Below are 19,061 nucleotides of genomic sequence, written 5' to 3'. Positions count from 1 at the left end.
AATGGAAAAAATAAAAAATATAATTGAAATAAAAATATTTTGTGCAATGCTTTTCAATTTTGTGAGAAAAGGTTTTTTTTAGTAAATTTTTTGTTTTGTTTATTAGCATACAAAGCCAGATATCTTCCTCTCTGGGGAAAGATTCAATTAACATGTTAGTTATTATCAATAGTAACACAACCAAAAAAAAGAAAAGAAAAGAAAAGAAAAAGAATAAATTTCAGATGTTTCTAAAACAACAATGGAAAAGACGAGCAAACACGAGTGATAAAATGAAATATTAAATGATTAAATTTTACATTTGTATTTTTTCTCTCTCTTTGTAAATGTCAAATAATTAGACACAAAGATAGCTTATTAAAAATATAAATTAAAGTGAAAATTGAAAAACAACTTTTGCAATTTCAATAAACACAGAAAAATTTGTTAAAAAACAGTTTTTATCTTTAAAAATAAAAATCAAAAATTTTTTTTGGAATTATAAAGTGCAATCACGCTTAAAAATAACTTCAATTGCCTTTCATTTCTGTGTGTTCTCAATTACATCTGATGATGCTGCACTTCAAGCGACGAAGACACCACAGATGGGATGTCGTCAGGAACTGTGTCCTGTGAAAAGAGGAGGGACGACTGCGAAAACGAAGAAGTTGGAGTGGCTGGCGAGACAACCACAACTGGCGTCACTTGAGAGGCAGATGCAGAGGTGGCAATTGTTACTGAGTCTGGCTGGGGCAATAGGAGCTGTAGAGGAGAAGTCGAAGCATGTGGCTTGGTCTGATTGACTGACTGTGCTGATTCATTGGAGGTTGGTGGAATCAGTGCAGAATTAGACTGATAAGAAGGAGAGGCAATGCTCGAGCAGCCAGCAGCGATTGCAGGAGGCGATGCTGATGAATGACATGATGGATTGGATGAAGATTTCTTAATAGCAGGTGAACTCAATCGGAGCAGAGAAGGCGGTTTTGGAGGGAGAGGAACAGGTTTATTGGAAATAGAATTGAGCGAAAGAGAAAGTGATTGCAATTGTGGTTTTGTTGACTCTCTTGGTTTTGGCATAGAAAACAGTGGCAGTGGAACTGGCTGGGTGTCGCTCTTATCGGATCCAATGAAGTTGTCAGCTGAGCCTGCCGTAGCGGTTATTGCCGCTGCATCGATTGTTGGGGCAGGTGCCATTCGATTGAGAGAGCTGCGTTTCATTTCCAAGAGAGAGTTCGGGCAGCTTGAGAAGGAGCCATCAAATGATTGAGTAAGGGCAGCTGAGCGGTCGTCGTCGATGTCCGTGTCTGTGTCAGAGTCCAAGTCATCATCGTCATCATCTACTGTCTGAATGATGTCATCCATCGACTCTGTGCGTGTGCTGCTTTTTCTGCCTCTTTCTTCTCGGCTTTCCATGCTCTCCACGCTGCATTCATCGGAATCTCTCATCTTTCGACTTGGCACATTTCCCTCATGTGATGTTGATTCATCGTCTGGGTTGATGATGATCAGTGATTGTGTGTTGGTTTCGTATTCTCCCTTGGCAGATTGAGCATATGGCTTAGGAACAGCACAGCTCCTTGTCTTCGCACTTGTTCTGGCGGGGCGTGTGAACGTGTGAGGCGTCAAGGAATCGCTGGATGAGATCAGAAGATGCGAAGTCGAGCTTTCTTTGGCAGCTAATTTTTGGATGTTGTTTTGAGGTGATTGCAAAGGAATTGAGTTTTGGACTGTGAAGATGCTGACACTTGGCAATGGCATCGACTGGCTGTCGATCATCACTCGGCCTCTCATGTTTGTCGGATCAACAATGATTCTCAAGCAGCTGGGGTCATCGTCTTCTTCTTTCTCTTCCACTTTCTCTTCTTTTTCACATCCTTCTACAGTTTCAGTTTTATCTGATACATTTTTCGCATCAGAATTCTCTGCTCCTTCACCGTTCTTGCCCAGAAAGTTCATCATTTCGATCTCAAACGCCGTGATTGGGCTTTTGTACTCCTTCTGCTCCAGCACATGGCACATCTCTTTCTGCTTCTCTGCACTTGCCATTTTGTCCAGTCTGAGACACACCACATGCTTCCCATAGAACATTGTGTGCTTCACCATCTGTCTCTTTACCCACGCCCAGTCAAACCAGTCCATTCCCACTCGAAATCCCTGTCTCCCTCTCTTCCCTTCTGAGCAGTCAATTGCAGCAGACAAGGAAGACGCAGACACTGTTGATGGCTGTAAGCAGGCAGGGTCAGCAAACATCCACGCTTTCTTTGAAGCAATTAGATGGTGCAAGAAATGCGAGGCTGAAGACGACTCAATCTCGAATTTTCTGGCGATGCCTGTCTCAATCACACACGTCGCGTTGTTGATCTCGCTCCACTGCACAGGAATGCCCAAAGATGCAGTTGAGGTTCCCCATCTTCCCAGTCCAACAACAATGTACCCTCTCCTGCTGTCTCCTTCAGCAGACATTGAGGGAGTGGAAGGAGAAGGCTGCTGCGAAGAAGCAGAGTGACATAATGGTGAGTCATTTCGAGCAGAGCCATCAGCAGCACAAGCAGCAGCAGCAGCAGATGAAGAAGAAGCAGAAGAAAACATCTTGTTCACGATGGCCATCTCTCTTGCTGCATCAACCGTGGCTGTCTTGTCGAAGCGCCACGGGTCGATGAACACGAGATCAAATATTGGTGGGGATATACTCGGTGCTCCCAGCACAGTCGAGGCAGCACACAACACACGGTGTGTATACAGAGAGAAAAGTGGATTCGAATTAACCAGAAGTCTTTCAATACGATTCACTGGCTGTTTTTTGCAGGCAGACAGTAATTTCTCCGCTTGCAATGGCTGAATCGCTGCACATGCACCTCCCAAAGAAGAAGAAGAAGCGAGCAAGTCAGCATTTGGCTCGTCTACTGAGATGTTGAACAAGTCTTCCATAATCTGCCCCATCTGATGCCTCAGCCCGACAGACACATCGCCTGACACATCAATCTCCAGTGGCCTCAACTCAAGCAGCCACAGCTCCCACGGCGTGGTGTTCAAGTTGATAGAGCAGGTTACACTGACTGGGCGCCCCATCGCTTTCTCTGTCACATTCAGCACATTCATCAGCACTCGCCCAAGCGCAATGGAAGTGGAAGAGGAGGAGGAGGATGAAGTTGAAGAAGAAGATGATGATTGCTTTCCTTGCTGACTGCCTGGCTGTGCTTTGTTTCCAATGATCTTGTTGAATGTCACGCATCTGATGTTTTTGCTTCGATCAACCAAGTCTCGTGGGTCTCTCCGGCCTTTTTCATCTTTCCTCTGTTTTCTTCTCTTTGCTGCTTCTTTCACAAACTCGGATGGCTCGTAATCTGCATCGTGCTCCTTTGCATATCCTGCACTGGTGTTATCACCTCCATCACTGCCATCAGCCTTATTGCTGGAACTTCCTTCAGATGCTGCTTCTGAAGAAGAAGAAGAGGAGGAGGACTCAGAAGAAGTTGACTGCAGCGATGCCATCCACCAATTGCTGTCATCTCCAAATGAATAATCTCCTGAAAACATTCCACCAGATGTGCTTGCCCCGCCAAACGAGCTGCGGAGAGATGGGTGGAAGGGTTTCACCATATGCGTTTCTGTGTTATACACCTCACACCCCAGCTGAGTGAGCAGGCCTTCGTCTTCAGCAGTGTCCAGCGGCTCTTCCACCAGAAACTGCGGGAGGCCGAAGGAGACGGGGTCAAAGAGAGGGTCTGTGTTGTCATCGGGTGCTGGAGAGAGTGGAGGCAGGAAGGGAATGTCTGGGTCTGAAAGAGGGCCGATCTCGTCGCTGATCCACGGGAGAAGGGTCGGGTCAGAGCGGAAGGCGTTGAGTGTGACCTGTGGAGAAGGAGAGCTGAGAGGAGAAGAGAGGAAAGGGTGGGTGAGTGAATGGATGGGGGACGCCACAGTTGATGGGTTGAGGAAAGAGGTGTGGTTTCTGTCAGCCAAATTGGGTGTGGTTGGGCGAGGCGGAGGGGTGGCGGTGTTGAATGGGAGGGGAGTGGCACGAGGAGGGAGAGGGCGGAGGGCAGTTGGCAGGGCAACAGACTGCTGAGAGGGGAGGGTGGGGGTGGATGAGGTGGAAGAGGAGGCGGAGGATATGGTGGAAGAACAAGAGGAGGAGGAAGAAGAAGATAATGATGAAGAAGGAGGACGTTGATCGTGAGCAAAGGAAAGAGGTGTGGGTGTTGGAGAAGGAGAGGAAGGGAGGCAGGGTTTTTGGGCAGAAGGGTGATGTGGAAGTTGTGGCTGAAGAGAAGAAGAAGAAGAAGATGATGATGAAGATGAAATTGACGAAGTTAATTGCGACGATTGATTGTTTTCTGCATTTGCTGAAGAGAAAGAAGAGAGGAAAGAAGGCCTTGGGCAGAAAGCAGAAGTGGTAGAGGAGGCGTCGTATGGAAGAGTAGGAGAAGAATAGCTGAACCCGTCAGAAGGCGGAGAAAGCAAAGGGACGGTGAAGAGAGGAGGAGCATCGGCTGGCTGATTGGATGATGATTGGATGGGAATGAGACCGGAGGAGTTGGAAGAAGAAGATGATGATGAAGATGAAGAAGAAGAGGAGAAGGAGGAAGAAGAAGAAGGAGTGGGCAGAAAAGAAGAAGCAGAAAAACTACATCCAGAAGATGAAGAAAATGAAGAAGAAGAAGAAGAGAAGTCAGAGAAATAGCTATTCAACAGCTCAGAAGATGAGCTGAACTCGTCCTGCATGAAAGAAGAGATGGAAAGCGGAGTAGCACGACTCTTCACTTGAGCACTTTCTTTTGAACTTTCTTGATTATTCTCTTGTTTTTTCGAACTTATTTCATTCGAGTCATTTTTCTGACTCTTTTCTGATGTGTTTATCTGCTCCTTCTTCTCAGCAGCAGACTCTGCCAGCCCCAAAAACGTCGCACTTTTGGCTGTGTCATTCATTCCGATGGAATTTTCATTGATTGAAGTTGAATTTAATACAATGTCATTATGATTGTTCACTCCATTTCCACTTCCATTTCCATTTTCACTCATCATCTGAGGAGAAGGTGTGTGTGCAACAGGAGAAGGAGAAGAAGGGGAAGAAGAGCCCTGCTGTCCCTCAACTTTCGTCGGAAGCTGTCTGACAGGAGCAGATTGTGTGGATGAGTCTGTGCCTGAAGCAGCTGAAGATGCATTTTGGCTGATGTTGAGTGTGCAGAGGGGCTGCAGCTGGGAAAGAGGTTGTGTGCAAAGAGATGGGTTCATTGATGAATCAGATGAGGAAACAGATGATGTGGCCGGGAAGGAGGCAGAGAGAGGAGGTTGAGAAAGAGGAGAGGATGATTGGAGAGGAGTTGGAGATTGGACATTGGAAATATTATTGCTATTATTATTATTATTATTGTTGTTGTTATTTCCATTATTGAGTCTAATGAAAGCAGACGTATTTGAGCAAAGTGGCTGAGGAGAAGGAGAAGGAGAAGACAGCGACAGTTGAGCCATTTGTGTCTGGAGAGCATCAGAAGGAGCCAAATGGCTGGTGTACAGCGGGCTGATAGAGCCAACCTGAGCAGCCGGGTTTTGTGTGGGCAGGCGATGGAAGGGCACTAAGCCAGAGATTTGGGATGTGTATGAGGAAGGAGAGTAGAAGCAAGAGAAAGGAGAAGGGGAAGGAGAGGAGGAAGATGGAGGGACGTAGCCAGCGAATGGCTGGGAGGCGCTGGGCTGTGCGAGTCTTGTGGTGTCTGCGATGGCAGAGTGGTAAGGTGACACATAAGAAGAAGGAGAATAAGAGCCAGGAGTGAACTGAGCGAGCTGAGGCTGGCCAAAGGGAGAGGCAGAGAAGACAGAGGAAGGCGGAGTGAAGGTTGCTGTACCGCGGGCAAGCAAGGCAGAGGAGAGAGTGGGGGTGGGATACTGCGAAATGGAAGGGGAGGCCATGAAAATTGGAGAAGGAGAGCTTTGCCTCAGTTGCTGTTGCTGCAATTGCAACTGAGATTGAGCTGAGTGTCTCTCATTCTCTGCCATTTCACCTGGTGTTTGTGGCATCTCCACCGATTTTCTATGAATCGAAGGGCTGTCTGTTCCTGACGACAAAGCTGAGCTTCTGTCGAGCAGCACCTCTGCCCTGTGCACCTGCCACTTCTGCACACTCAGCAGCCTCCTCTCAGATATGCTCTGGTCTGCATCCAAGTCCATCGCAATGAACGACTGCTGCGTCGTCTTCGGGTAGTCCTCGGGCTGCAGGCAGTAGCTGATCTCAGGGTGCGCTGGGCAGAAGCGGAATTTCTTCAGTTTGGAGGAAGACGAGTTCTGCTTTTGGGGGTCGCGAATAGAGGCGCCGAAGCCGATGGTGGCGAGGGCATCGCCATCGAAGACAGATGGGGTGTTGCTGCTGGTAGAACCAGACTGTGAACTGTTATTATTGTTATTGTTATTATTGGCATTCAATGACGAAGTAGAAGAAGATGATGAAAGAGAAGGCTGATTCTGCGCTGCGGACGGGTTAGCAGTGCGTGCAGGGTAGTAATTCCTGGACTTTGCAATGAACGTGGCGTGCGGGTAGAATAAAGAAGAGCCCTGTGAGTGTACAGCACCGGGAATCTCCTGAATCATCACAGCGACCCCTTCCGCAGATGATGGCACGTTCAGACTCTTTCTGAGGTTCCTGGCGCGGTGGCAGACGGACGAGGCGTAGATCAGCCGGATGGCAATGGACAGCTGCTGGAGGCGCACCTGCAAGGACGGGTGGTTATTTGCCAGGAAATACGAGGCATACACGCCCACCACTGGCTGCCTGCGGGAGTCTTCCAAAAGAGAAGAGGCACGCACAGCCAAGGGAACACGTACGGCATCTAGGAAGACGCTTAGCAGGTTGAGCACATCAGCAGGCAGAGGGCACTGCACAAAGAGAGAGGCGATGTAGGAGTCGTGGACTACACGGTGGTCCAGGTTGTGCGAGCGGAGGTGGTTCAGGTTGTGGATCTCGAAGAACGCAGAGTAGAGCGTGGAAGTGAGGATGAGCGTGCGGGGCACCCCGACAATCAGCGAAGAGGAGCTGCAGAGCGGGTCTTTGTCGAGGGCGATGTCGATGTCTGAGATGAGCGAGTCCAGAAACAGCAGCCCGTGTGCTTTGCCGCCGACGCTTCCTGAGCCGACTGTCATGAAGAAGTGCCGCTCTTTCAGCAGATGCGCATCAAAGTCAATGGAGATCCCGCGGGTGTGTGCTGTCGAGTACTTTTTGAGGGCTTTCAGCAGAATTCCCCTCAGTCGATCCGGGTCACCTTTCATCTGTGACACGCGCAGCCGCTGCAGAAACATCGACACTCCAAAATCGCCCTGGGCAAACAGCCACTGGCTGAAGTTCTCGCACTGCGCGTGGTACAGCAGGCTCTCCGACGGCATCTGTGCAACCAGCGTCATCAGCTCGTTGTGGTCGTGTGCTCCACGCAGACCAGGGACAGGGGTGCAAGTAGTTGGGTCGAGCGCATAGAAGACAGGGGAGAGTCCGATGAATGTGTCGAGGAAGCGGCGTACAGCTGTCTGCACTTCTGTTGAATCTTTCGGGGCGAACAGGCAGTTGGGGTATTTCTTGGCCTCAGACTGCTTGGAGATGGTGGAGGAGATAAACAGGTATGGAATACGGGGCATTGGCTCACATCTCAAATACTTCGTTCTGGGTGTTAAGTCACGCAAAATTATGCCTGCTGATTTCTCCACTTGCTCTTTTGTGTAGAAACCGTTGTCAAGAAGGTAAGTTAGATAGTTGTTTGTAGGCCCATCGTTTCTGTTTGTCAGTGGATACTCAATGTCTGAGATAACTCCCTGAACTTTCATATCAAATTTCTGGATCACCCTTACTGCCTCTTCGAAGCTTGAGCAAAACGCTATTTTTGGTCGAGATCGCTTCCTTGTGATTGCATGCTTTGCAGATCGACCTGTAAATGACATGGTCCTCTGAAAGATTTCTCCATAAATCATGGGAAGATATTCAGAGTAATAGGCGCATGTGTCTTCCACATACAAAATAATACCACATGCACCGTCCATAACGTCGCACTTCATGTTCTTTCTATCTTCAACCAATTTAATTAAAGCTAGATAAAGCATAGGATTTCCATTCCACATAAAAATACGAACGCGAAGGTCATCGTCATAGACTGGATAGTGCTGGTCAACTTCAAACACAATTGGATAGATCGTTCCTGTTGGATGGCGACTTTTCATTTTTCGAACAAAATCCCATGTTGTTTCATCATTCGTTGCATGCATACTAATAATGACATCATATCTGTCACCTCGTTCCAATATAGAAAGAGCATGTTGAGGAGTTGAAAAGCGAAAGTTTGGGCATGTTGTAAAGCCTCCATTCAAGAAGCAGGAGTCAACCTGAAAGAAATCATAAAGCCCTCCAATAAATAATACATTATTCACCCTGTCAGACATCATAGAATAAAAAGGCTGACGATCAAGGAACGACATCATATTCATCATATTTATTTCGTTGTCAACCTCATCTTGATTAAAGTCAATGATTGTGTGAATGCGCCTCAAATCTATTGGGCGATTACGCTGTAATGCATTGGTCATTTAATCAAATAAAGCTTGAAATCAGCTTGATAAATTGTGATAATTATTTAATATGTGTGCGATCAAACTTTTTTTCTTTATTTCAAAACGCATTTATTTGTTAAATATCATAAAATAAAATTGTGACTTGCCTGAAAAATGAAAGTTTCTTTTGAAAGATCAAGTTCTGACCTTAATAAGTGAAATGGACGCCACGTTTGATGAATTTGGCAATTTACTCGCTGGAGGCGATGATTTTAGCGACAGTGAAGAAATTATGAGCGAATCTGAACAAGAGCCAAGCGAGCAAGAAGATAAATTGAGTGTTGAAGAAGAGACCATTTCACATGAAACTGGTTTATTAATTTAAATATTTTTTGTCTCAATATAAAAATTGCCATTTTAAAATCTCGATGACATTATATAGCAATTGTTGAGAAATCTCGCTTTCCAACTGCAGAGTCACTTTACCCCGGCGCAGAAGTTCTTGTGCAAGATGAAGATGCACAACCAATTGAAGAGCCTATTGTTAAACCTGTTGATACTAAACGTTTTGATTTAGTCATTACAGATACTAGCAAATATCCTGAAACGAGATTTAGCATGAGATTTCTTGCGGAATTATCGACAATGCCTGAAATGATTAGAAATGTTTGCGTTGTTGGACCACTTCACTCAGGAAAAACTTCGTTGATGGATCTTTTTATAAAAGTTACGCACGTAGAGCAAATGAAGGTTTATTTGATATTAGTCTTGCACTTATTATCTCATCTGTTCTTTATCTTAAAACAATAATCATAACATAAATAAATATTAAACTATTCTAATTATCTGGAACAGCCCCAATTCACTGCAGTGCGAAAAGATGAACATGAACGAAAAGTTTCTGTTAAAAGTTGTCCCCTTTCTTTAGTTGTCCAAAATGGGCAAATGAAGTCATATCTTCTTCACATAATGGATACTCCTGGCCACACAAACTTTTATGACGAGGCAACAGCTGCCATTAGAGTGAGTGATGGAGTGATTCTTGTGGTGGATGTGGCAGAGGGAATTGTATTTCCGATGCAGATTGAAATGATCATAAGAGATGCTCTTCAAAATGGCTTGAACATAATTCTTGTGCTGTCAAAAATGGATCGACTGATAGTGGAATTGAAACTTCCACCAAACGATGCCTATGCAAAGATTAGGTATGTCATCCAACAGATAAACAGCATGATACACAAACAAGCACTTCACTTATCAACGGAAAGATCATCACAACAACCAGAAAAGGAACTGAAAGAATCCTTAGCCAATCCAGAAGAGCCGCCTCGCCCTGTTCTTTCACCTGTGCTGGGCAATGTTCTGTTTGCTTCCACACGCCACGGGTACCTCTTTAGCCTGCAGTCATTTGCGGCTGTGCACTGCAAAGTGCACCGGCTGTCTGTAGATCCTGCTGCGTTTGCGAGGCATCTGTGGGGCGACTGGTTTTACGACAGACAAGCGAATCGGTTTGCGAGGAGTAAGAAATCATTGCAAGGTCGTTCTATTCAAAGGACTTTTTGCGAGTTTGTGCTGAACCCAATCTACAAAATTACGGGGCAGCTGCTTGCAGAGTCAGGGGAAGACATCAAGAAGAATGTGCTTGCTCCACTGCACATCAACTTGAACAAAGAAAACTCGAAGAAGGGAAAAATAAACGGGGGGAAAATGAATGAAGAGGAAGAAGAAGACATCGCTGCGCACATCGACCCATCGATTGCAACCACTCATTTTGCAAAGGGCAAAATGTCTGACCAGATTTTGGCAGCTTCACCACATGAGCTTCTGCCAGCTGTGTTCTCCAGGCTCTTCGGCGATCCTTCTTCACTTGTAGAATCCATTGTGCAGCATGTGCAGCCACCAAATCCTCTGGTTGTTTCTGGAAATCGAAGAAATACTCATCTTTTGTCTAACACTTCATCACATTCGTCTTCTGCTTCTCCTGCTTCTCCTGCTTCTCCTGCTTTGGCTAATGAATTATCTGAACTTTCAATCTCATCATCATCTTCTTCTTCTTCTCATTCACAGAATCTTCCATATCCACTGAGCAGAATCAAGTCAATCTACTCAGGCTCGTTCAGCGATCCCTTTGCTACTGCGATGAAAGCGATGGATCCAAAAGGCCCATTGATGATAGACATTGTCAAGATGTACCCAATCACCCTCGATCCGCTTGTGGAACACGCACAGCAGCTGCAGAGAGAGAAAGAGAGTGCTGAGCAAAGCTTGTCATCATCATCATCATCTTCTTCTTCTTCTTCCTCTGAGTTTGGCAGCTCATCTGTCGGAGGTGGTCTGGTGGCGCAAGGCCCCATCACGCGCTTTCGGGCGTTTGGGCGCATCCACAGCGGGACAGTGAAGAAAGGGATGCGAGTGGCTGTTCTCAGGGAAGACTTCCATCCACAGCGAAATGAAGAAGACAGAGGAGAATGCACAGTGGAGAGAGTGATTGTCGGGGAAGGGAGGTATTTTGTGGAGGTGGAAGAGATGGGGCCGGGAAACTGGGTGATGTTGGAAGGGGTGGATCAGGAGATATCGAAGAGGGCGACGATTACAAATGCGATTGTAGATGAAGAGGATGAAGAGGAAGAAGAAGACGAAAGTGACAATGATAGTGAAGATTCAGACGATATGAAAGAGATCAGAATGGATGTGGAAGGCAGCAAATCAGCAGCAACTTCAGAATCAACTGAGCACTCTCCATTCTCCAAACTATACAAACGGCTGTTCCGCAACGGAAAATTACGGACAGCGCCAAATGTGTTCCGAAAGCTGCAGTTCAACACGACGCCATCACTTCGCATTGCAGTGGAAGCGATCCACCCGAAGGACACGCCGCGTCTGGTGGAAGGGCTGCGGTGTCTGGGGAAGACGTATCCTGTGCTGGATGTGCATGTACCGAGCAGGGCGACGACAGGGCTATCAGAGACAGGGGAGATCACACTCACAGGCACGGGGGAGTTGTACTTGGACTGTGCTATGTATGATCTGAGGGAGGTGTTTGCGAAGGCAGAGGTGAAAATATCTGATCCGTTTGTGCCGCTTTGTGAGACAGTTGGTGATGAGCCGACGATGCCGTGTGTGGCGGTCACAGGGAATGGAAGGAACTCCTTTGCAGTTGTGGCAGAGGCGATGGAGAATGAGATTAAGCAGGAGTATGAAGGGAGGAAGATTGTTGAGATGGGAGAAGAAGAGGAGGAGGAAGCAGACAGCAAAGGTAAAAGAAAGGCACAGAGCGTGTGGTCATCTGGAATTGATGCGTCTGCTCCGAATCTGTTTATCAACGATACACTCACTTATTATCTCACTTCTGTTGCTTCATCATCATCATCTTCTTCTTCTTCTTCTTCTTCATTCACTTCATCCTCTGCTTCTTCTTCACTCACATCAAATCTTTCCTCCTCCACTTCTTCTACTACTACTACCACTAGCACTCTCCCCATCCACCACTACAACACCTACGACGACTACACAAAGGCGCTCTCTTCCATCCGTCGCTCCATCGTCAGCGGCTTCTCCCTTGTCGCCTCAGACGGCCCGCTCTGCTCTGAGCCCCTGCGAAATGTGTCATTCCGCCTGGTGCAAGCGAATATTTCACCCAAATCCAGCGACAGAGCACCCACGCAGATTATGGCAGCCATCCAGTGTGCATGCCAGGGCGCGCTGATGCTGGCAAGCCCGAGGCTGATGGAGCCGATGCTGCGGTGTTGTATCGTGTGCCCGGCAGATTGCGCGCAGGCTGCTATGAAGGTGTTGGGGAGGAGGAGGGGGCATGTGATTGAGGAAGGCCCTCTGCCTGGGACGCCGCTGCAGACAATCACGGCTTTTGTGCCTTCTCTGGACAGCTTTGGCTTTGAGACGGATTTGAGGGCGTATACACAAGGGCAGGCGTTTGTGCAGATGATGTTTGACCACTGGGACATTGCACCGGGTGACCCGATGGATCAGACAGTGACGATCATCCCATTCACACCATCACCTCCAGATGCACTGTCGAGAGAGCTGATGCTGAAGACAAGGAGAAGAAAGGTTTGATTTCAAATTTTAAAAACTATTTTTTTTAAAACTATATTTTTGCGAATTTCTTATTTTTCAATTTGGATTTCTGAATATTCTTGCTATCTTTTCTCTTTCTTTCTTTCTTTTTTTAATGTATTTATTCTTTTGCTTTTATCAACTAAGGGATTATCTGAGACTGTGATTGCATCAAAGTTTTTTGGAGGAGAAATGAAAGAAGAGATGAAGAGGCAGGGAATTGATCCTTCAAGTTTTGATTGAACAAATACTCTCAATCCAAGGTTCACTGATTTGTGATCATTTTGAAATAAAAAATATCAATTATTTGAAGCTTTAATAGGACAAAACACGTCAGAATATGTGAAGTTTTATCTTTTCGTTACAAAGATTCTTTTCAAATTCATTATTTATGAAGTGAAGGTTTTTTATCAGAAATATTTGAACTCACAGAGATGTTTTTTTATCAAAAATTTGATACAAAAAAGTTTCATATAGGTTAGTGTTTTTATTGGCACCATTTTTTTATTGGCACCAAATTTTTGAAGTGATAAAATTCAAAAAATACAGACTCAATTAGCAAAAATAAACAAAACTTGGGTCAAATAGTCTTCGAATTTTTCTTTTTCCAAAACTTTGATCTGTAGAATTTTCTTCTTCGATGTTTTCCAAATCATCATGCAAAATTCTTCGATAAACTCTTTTCTTCTTTGACTTAATTGGAAGAGTATCTTCAATGTTTTCTGTTTCATCTTCGGCTTCGGAACATTTCGCACTTGTTCGAATAAATATATCTTCTTCCCACTTTTCTAAGAAATCCTCATTTGTGAGCAGTTTTCCGTAAAAATCAAAACGATTTGAATAAGTGGGCAAAGGAAAAGAAGAGTGTTTGGGTAATTTACGTAAAACTGGTCCTGAGGATTTAAACAAAACACCACTTGCATCAAATGCATTCTTTATTACTGATGGTGCGAATGCAGAATGAAGAGCTTGAGGAAGGATGTCTGCCAAAGCCTTTCTGTTGGAAGAAGCTGTTGAAGATTGAGGGATTTCTATTGATGAATTTAAAACCGATTTAAGAACAGCAAAAACACCTCTATCGAGAGGTTGTGAAATATGTGTTGTGTGAGGAACAAATGTGATAACATCCACATTCGATTCCATAAATTTTCTCCAAATTATAGGGTTTGCACGAGAGCTGTGCGAATCTACGAATAGCAAACATCTCTCTTCAGTCAATTTCATCCTTTTCTTTCTTTCTAATATTTCTGGAAGAAGAACACGCAAAGAGTATCTTTCGAATAGAGAAAAGTTCATCCAACCGTTTGTATTGCTCCACACATCTAGCGAAGGAGACAGGAGAGGAGTTAACTCTTCCGGAACATTGGAACTTGGCCAAAGGACAATTGTGGGTAAAGAAAAGCCATCCGAGGCAACAGCAGCTACAAGCGTCGCGTTTCGCACCCTCGAAGGAGCAAGGCAATAGGCTGAAGGAGACTCTGAGGATGTTGCAACAAGTTTTTGTGAATTATCGGATAATCTTAGTGAAGTTTCATCTACATTGAAGATTAACTCCCTTCTGTATTTATATTTTGAATGCAAATCATCAAGCATTTCGTACCAAGGCTTCAAAACGTCCTGACAAGATGCGGCAAGACGTTTTGAATCCAAAATTTTTGGCTTTTGTAATTTCAATTCGGGCTGATTTCGCAAGAAGGAATAAGCAGCTGATTTTGAAATTTCTTTTTTTGGTGAAGCATCTTCTTTAATATCAGAATCTTCATCTTCAATCACATTTTCAATCTAAATAGAAACAAATAAATAGAAAATAAATATATTTTGCAAACCAATTCTTTTGTTTTTTTCACTGTTAGGTTTGTTCCACACTTTGCTTCAATTTTTATAACGTCTGTAACAATTTCCTTTTTTTCCTTGCGCAGCAATGACGGTCTTCCTACTTTGGCAACATCCCTTTCACTTTTTACAGCCTTCACTGCATGAATGAGAGTTTTTTTTGAAAATTCACCGAAGTTGGTTGCATCCACAAGCCTGGCTTTTCCGTCAATCAGAATTCGCGCCATTCTCTCGAGTCTATTTTCATAAATGCGATAGTTTATCGACGCCATTTCTGCTTGCATTTTTCTTTTTCCTTCTTCAGCTTTTTTTTTGATCATAAAAAAACCAATCAATTTTTTGGGTAATGATCAAAAAAAAAGTCCATTTTAAGCAGCCAGAAGACATTTCAAGTTTTGATATATGAAGTATTTGCTTTAATAAATTTTTGTATATTCAATTTGTTTTTAAAAAGAATTTGTCATGTTTTTTTCATACGATAATTTCACTAACATATTTAACTGTTGACCCGAAATTAAATAAGCACATCTGTTCATCCGCTGATGATAAAAACAATTGTTTGTGCATATAATCTTTGTTTCTTATTGAAAATTTTATCTTTCACAAAGAAATAGAAAAAAGGTGCCAATAAAAAAAAAGGTGCCAATAAAAAAAAAGGTGCCAATAAAAACACTAACCTATTGCAATCAGAATATTAGAATGAACGATGAAATATTTTTTCCAAGAAAAATAGTGTTGAATATTTCTTTGGATTAACTTATGTTTGAACTTTTCGATGGCCGAATTTTCATGAAAGTCCGGAAAATTCGAAAAAATAAGATTTCTTTTTTTCAAAATTATGATCCCTATAAAACATTCGATATTATTTTCTCAATTTTATAATTTTTCAATATTTTTTTCATGCAAAACAACACCAATAATGATTCGAATTCGAAAAAGAATTATACAATTTCGAAACAAAATAATTTTTAATTTGCCTTATGAATAACAAGTGTTATTATATTAGTGCTCACTTTTTTGTTTGTAGTCAAACGAGTTTTTTTTTTTTTTTTTTTTTTTTTTTTTTTTTTTTTTTTTTTTTTTTTTTTTTTTCAGTTTTCAACACAAATGAAATTTTTTATTAAATAGAAGATTTTGATTTGTTTTTATTTCCTCATCTTTAATATTTTTCTTCAATCCAAAAATGATATTTGGCTGATCCTTTTTGAAATCACACATTCGCTCGAGTTTTGATCAAAATATTTATCTCAATGGGAGTTAGAAAAATTGAGCTTAAACTGATAATACATCTTATTCGTGATGTTGTAATATCAGATAAATATTTTCTCAAAAATCCCATTGAGATTAAAATTTTGTTCAAAACTCGAACAAAAATATGATTTCAAAAAGTATCAGCCATATGTTTATTTTTATTTTTTTTTTATCAAAAATTGATTTTTTTCCCAATTTTCATCAAAGGTGATTGTTTTTTTATGAAACCGAAAGCAATCAGTGGTTTTTTTCCCTCGAAAAGAGACAAATAATGATCTTCTTTTGATAGATTATTCGACTTTCGGAAATAATATTTTTCAGATTCGAAAACATAGTGATCATATCTTGACATTATTTGAAAGATTTAGCAAAACGGATTTGCCACTTCATATCAATGAAAATTCTTGAATAACAGCATGTCACTTATTGAATTTCAATCTTTTATTTTCTGAAATCCATCATCTTGGAATAGAAAAACTTTTATCAAGTATTTTTTCAAAAATAAATAATTATTTTACGAAATGTGGCAAAATATTATGCTTCAAGCATTTTCACTGAAATAATATGTACTTTTCATTGAATTTTTGAGAATAAAAAACACAATAAAAATAGGTCTATTTTCTGACATTCGTGAAATGTTACAAGACTTCATGTTTTGATTTCAATGATGCCTGTTTCAGAAAATGAAAATCTAACTTATTTTGAAATCTGAGAAAGCGAAAAAATGTTATGAGTAAAGCAATTTTTCAATGCCTTGCGCAAAAAAAGCTTGAATGTTCTTATTTCCCCCCAAACAGAAACATTTTCATAGTTTTAAAGATTTATAAAATGTGGGAAAATATGGACTTTCAAGCCTTTAATGAACAAAGCATGAAAAAAATTATTTCTCTAATAACATTTTTTGACTGAATCAGATTTCAATATTCATTAATTGGATTTTCATTACTGTGAACAAACATCATTGATACTATAACATTATGTTTAGTGATCTCAAACGTAATAAAAAAATCTACTCATTTATTTCAATATTTTTGATCACAAAAAGTTTATCGAAGATACAAAATATTTCTATGAAAATTCTTGAAGTCAAATATTTTGTCCAATATTATTATTATTGACAAAATTTTTTTGCATAAAGCGTTGTGTTTTTCATTGAATCATGAAAAGTATTAGTGAAATATGAATATTTTTTTGTTAGGTTTCTTTAATGATATTAAATTGTTTATTTATAATAATGTAATATTAGGGATTATTTTTGAAAACACATTATTTTCAATCAATGAATTCTTCTTGATTTTTTGTTTTGTTAATTTTCAAATGAACAACGGGAAGAAATCATACAATTCACGAACAAACTTGTCATCAATTCATCTCAAACACTGAATTTTCAAACAGTCGAATTCCATTCAACATTCGTATGAAGATAATCTCTCCAATGATTGAAAACCTTTGAGAAACCTGTATCCTTAAAGTTGTTTTGATTTAACAAATAATTCACCCTAATTCTTATATATATTCTCTACAATAAATACCGGATATCGAAAAAAGATCCGGATAAGATCGATTTTGCAATAAATGTGAGAGGAATAATTCTGACAATTTTCCACAAAACATGTTTTATAGAAACAAACTCTTTTGGGGCACCAGACTTTCATTTCCGCATCAAACAAAGAATGCGAAGAATTAGTATTTAAAACTTAGAGAAATAGTATTTTGAGTTTCTCCGAGATTATAATATTCACTTTATTCCATGAATAAATAAAGTTAAAATGAAAGTATTGCATATCAAATGAGATTGTAAAAATAAAATTATTTCTAGAAAAATTATCTGAATTATTCACCTTACGGTTATTAGGAAAACATTCTTGTCAGGAATTTTTTGCACAATCAATCATTCTGTTCGCACTGATGAAATTTTATTAATTGTGGATTTTTCAAAAAAAAAAAAAGCTGTTAATCAAACAAAAGTATTCTTTCAAAATATTAATTAAAAGTCATCTGAAATGTCTTATTTTCATATTTTTATTAAAATCCGAATTATTTAATTAATTAATCAATCTATCAATCAATCAATCAAAAAAAAAAAAAAAAAAAAAAAAAACTGGAATCCGATAAGAAATGACTGATTTTCATGTCTCATCATTGAGAAAGTTTAAAATAAGAACGTTTTTAAATTTAAATGATTATTGATGATTTGAATAAATAATAACAATTAATTAGAGAAAAAAATTTTTCCACAAGGAAAAAAAGCTGTTTCATATAATTATTGACATAGTACGTATATTTGTTTTAATCAAAAATTTTTTTCGTGAAATATTATTTTGAACCATTAAAAATGTTCTGATAACTGTAGAATCCTAATAAAACCTTATTGTTAATACAGCATCGAAAAAGAAAAGAGCAGAACTGCTCTACTCTTTTTTGCGATGAAGATGCAGAAGCAATAGAATTGAAAGCGAGGCCTTATTCAACTGAAGGAACATTGTCAAATCCTCATTTTGCCAGTCCAGTTCAACAGCCAGAACAAACAAAAAATTCTGAAGAAAGGCAACACATAAAAGAAGAGTCCGCCAGCAGTCCCCTTTTGAACAGTCAGAGCAAAACTGCTGTCAACAGCGAAGCAGATGTTAATTCCTTTGATAAAACACCACAAACACCGTGCTCAACAACAGAATATTCCTTTGAGTACTCCATCATATTTTTTGCCAACATTTTCTTCAGTGGTCAATATGTCATATTTGCCTTTCCAAGTGAAGCCAATGATATTTCCTTGATTTCGTCAATTTTCCAAATCCACATTCAATTCCATTCCGATTTGCATTCTTCTTTGAATATGTTTCCATTTCCATTGCAACTTTATCGGATTTGTCGAAAATGCGTTGGTTGCATTTTAACATTGAAAAGCAATATTTTGAACATCACTTGAACATCAACCAAGTAACATTCATCCCAAGGTATAAATCGTTTATTTGTAAATTCTATTCAATTTGCTTTCACAATTCTCCATCATCTTTTTAGATATTTTGACACGAGATATTTTGAAGATGCACCTTTTATTTTTTTGAAATACACACAATTTTATCAGAAAAGTGCTGGCTTTGGCGAGAATTTGTATTGATGGGAATTGCTTGGGAAGAAAAGATTACATCATTGGAGCACAAGGAAGAGAGAAAAGAAAAAGAAGAAAAAGAAGAAAATTGAAAAGAAAATGAAAGGATGAGGTTGATGAGAAGAAGAAGAAAGAGATGGAAGCAGGGCCAATGCAGAACGGAAAGCGAAGAACAAGAGATTGGGAAGGAAGAAGAGTTGAATGGGGTTATTAGTATTTTGCAATGAGAATATTTAGCCGGCAAAGAAGGGCAAATTGTGTTTGTGCTCGTTTGCAGATTAAAATTGTTTTT

At 40.9% G+C, this 19,061-nt stretch overlaps 3 protein-coding genes across 3 annotated transcripts; 1 reads left to right on the top strand and 2 right to left on the bottom strand.

The window, feature by feature from the left end:
- Nucleotides 1–142: 142 nt before the first annotated feature.
- Nucleotides 143–8,538, bottom strand: MONOS_2623 (putative response regulator receiver protein; the record flags this gene model as incomplete). The annotated part of the gene is made up of 1 exon (XM_067872555.1): nt 143–8,538. The coding sequence occupies one exon, from the start codon at nt 8,536–8,538 to the stop codon at nt 541–543; it is 7,998 nt and encodes a 2,665-aa protein (XP_067730776.1). The 3' UTR covers nt 143–540.
- A 184-nt stretch (nt 8,539–8,722) lies between these two features.
- Nucleotides 8,723–13,161, top strand: MONOS_2624 (putative U5 small nuclear ribonucleoprotein component-like protein; the record flags this gene model as incomplete). The annotated part of the gene is made up of 4 exons (XM_067872556.1): nt 8,723–8,873; nt 8,945–9,252; nt 9,358–12,570; nt 12,724–13,161. The coding sequence occupies 4 exons, from the start codon at nt 8,723–8,725 to the stop codon at nt 12,817–12,819; spliced, it is 3,768 nt and encodes a 1,255-aa protein (XP_067730775.1). The 3' UTR covers nt 12,820–13,161.
- Nucleotides 13,132–14,636, bottom strand: MONOS_2625 (uncharacterized protein; the record flags this gene model as incomplete). The annotated part of the gene is made up of 2 exons (XM_067872557.1): nt 13,132–14,358; nt 14,403–14,636. 2 exons carry the CDS (start codon nt 14,634–14,636, stop codon nt 13,132–13,134), a joined length of 1,461 nt encoding a protein of 486 aa, XP_067730774.1.
- Between the last annotated feature and the right edge of the window lie 4,425 nt (nt 14,637–19,061).

The sequence above is a fragment of the Monocercomonoides exilis genome, assembly GCF_001643675.1.
Source record: "Monocercomonoides exilis strain PA203 chromosome Unknown scaffold13-1861174, whole genome shotgun sequence".
NCBI lineage: Eukaryota > Preaxostyla > Oxymonadida > Polymastigidae > Monocercomonoides > Monocercomonoides exilis.
This window is presented reverse-complemented; position numbering and strand designations above follow the sequence as displayed.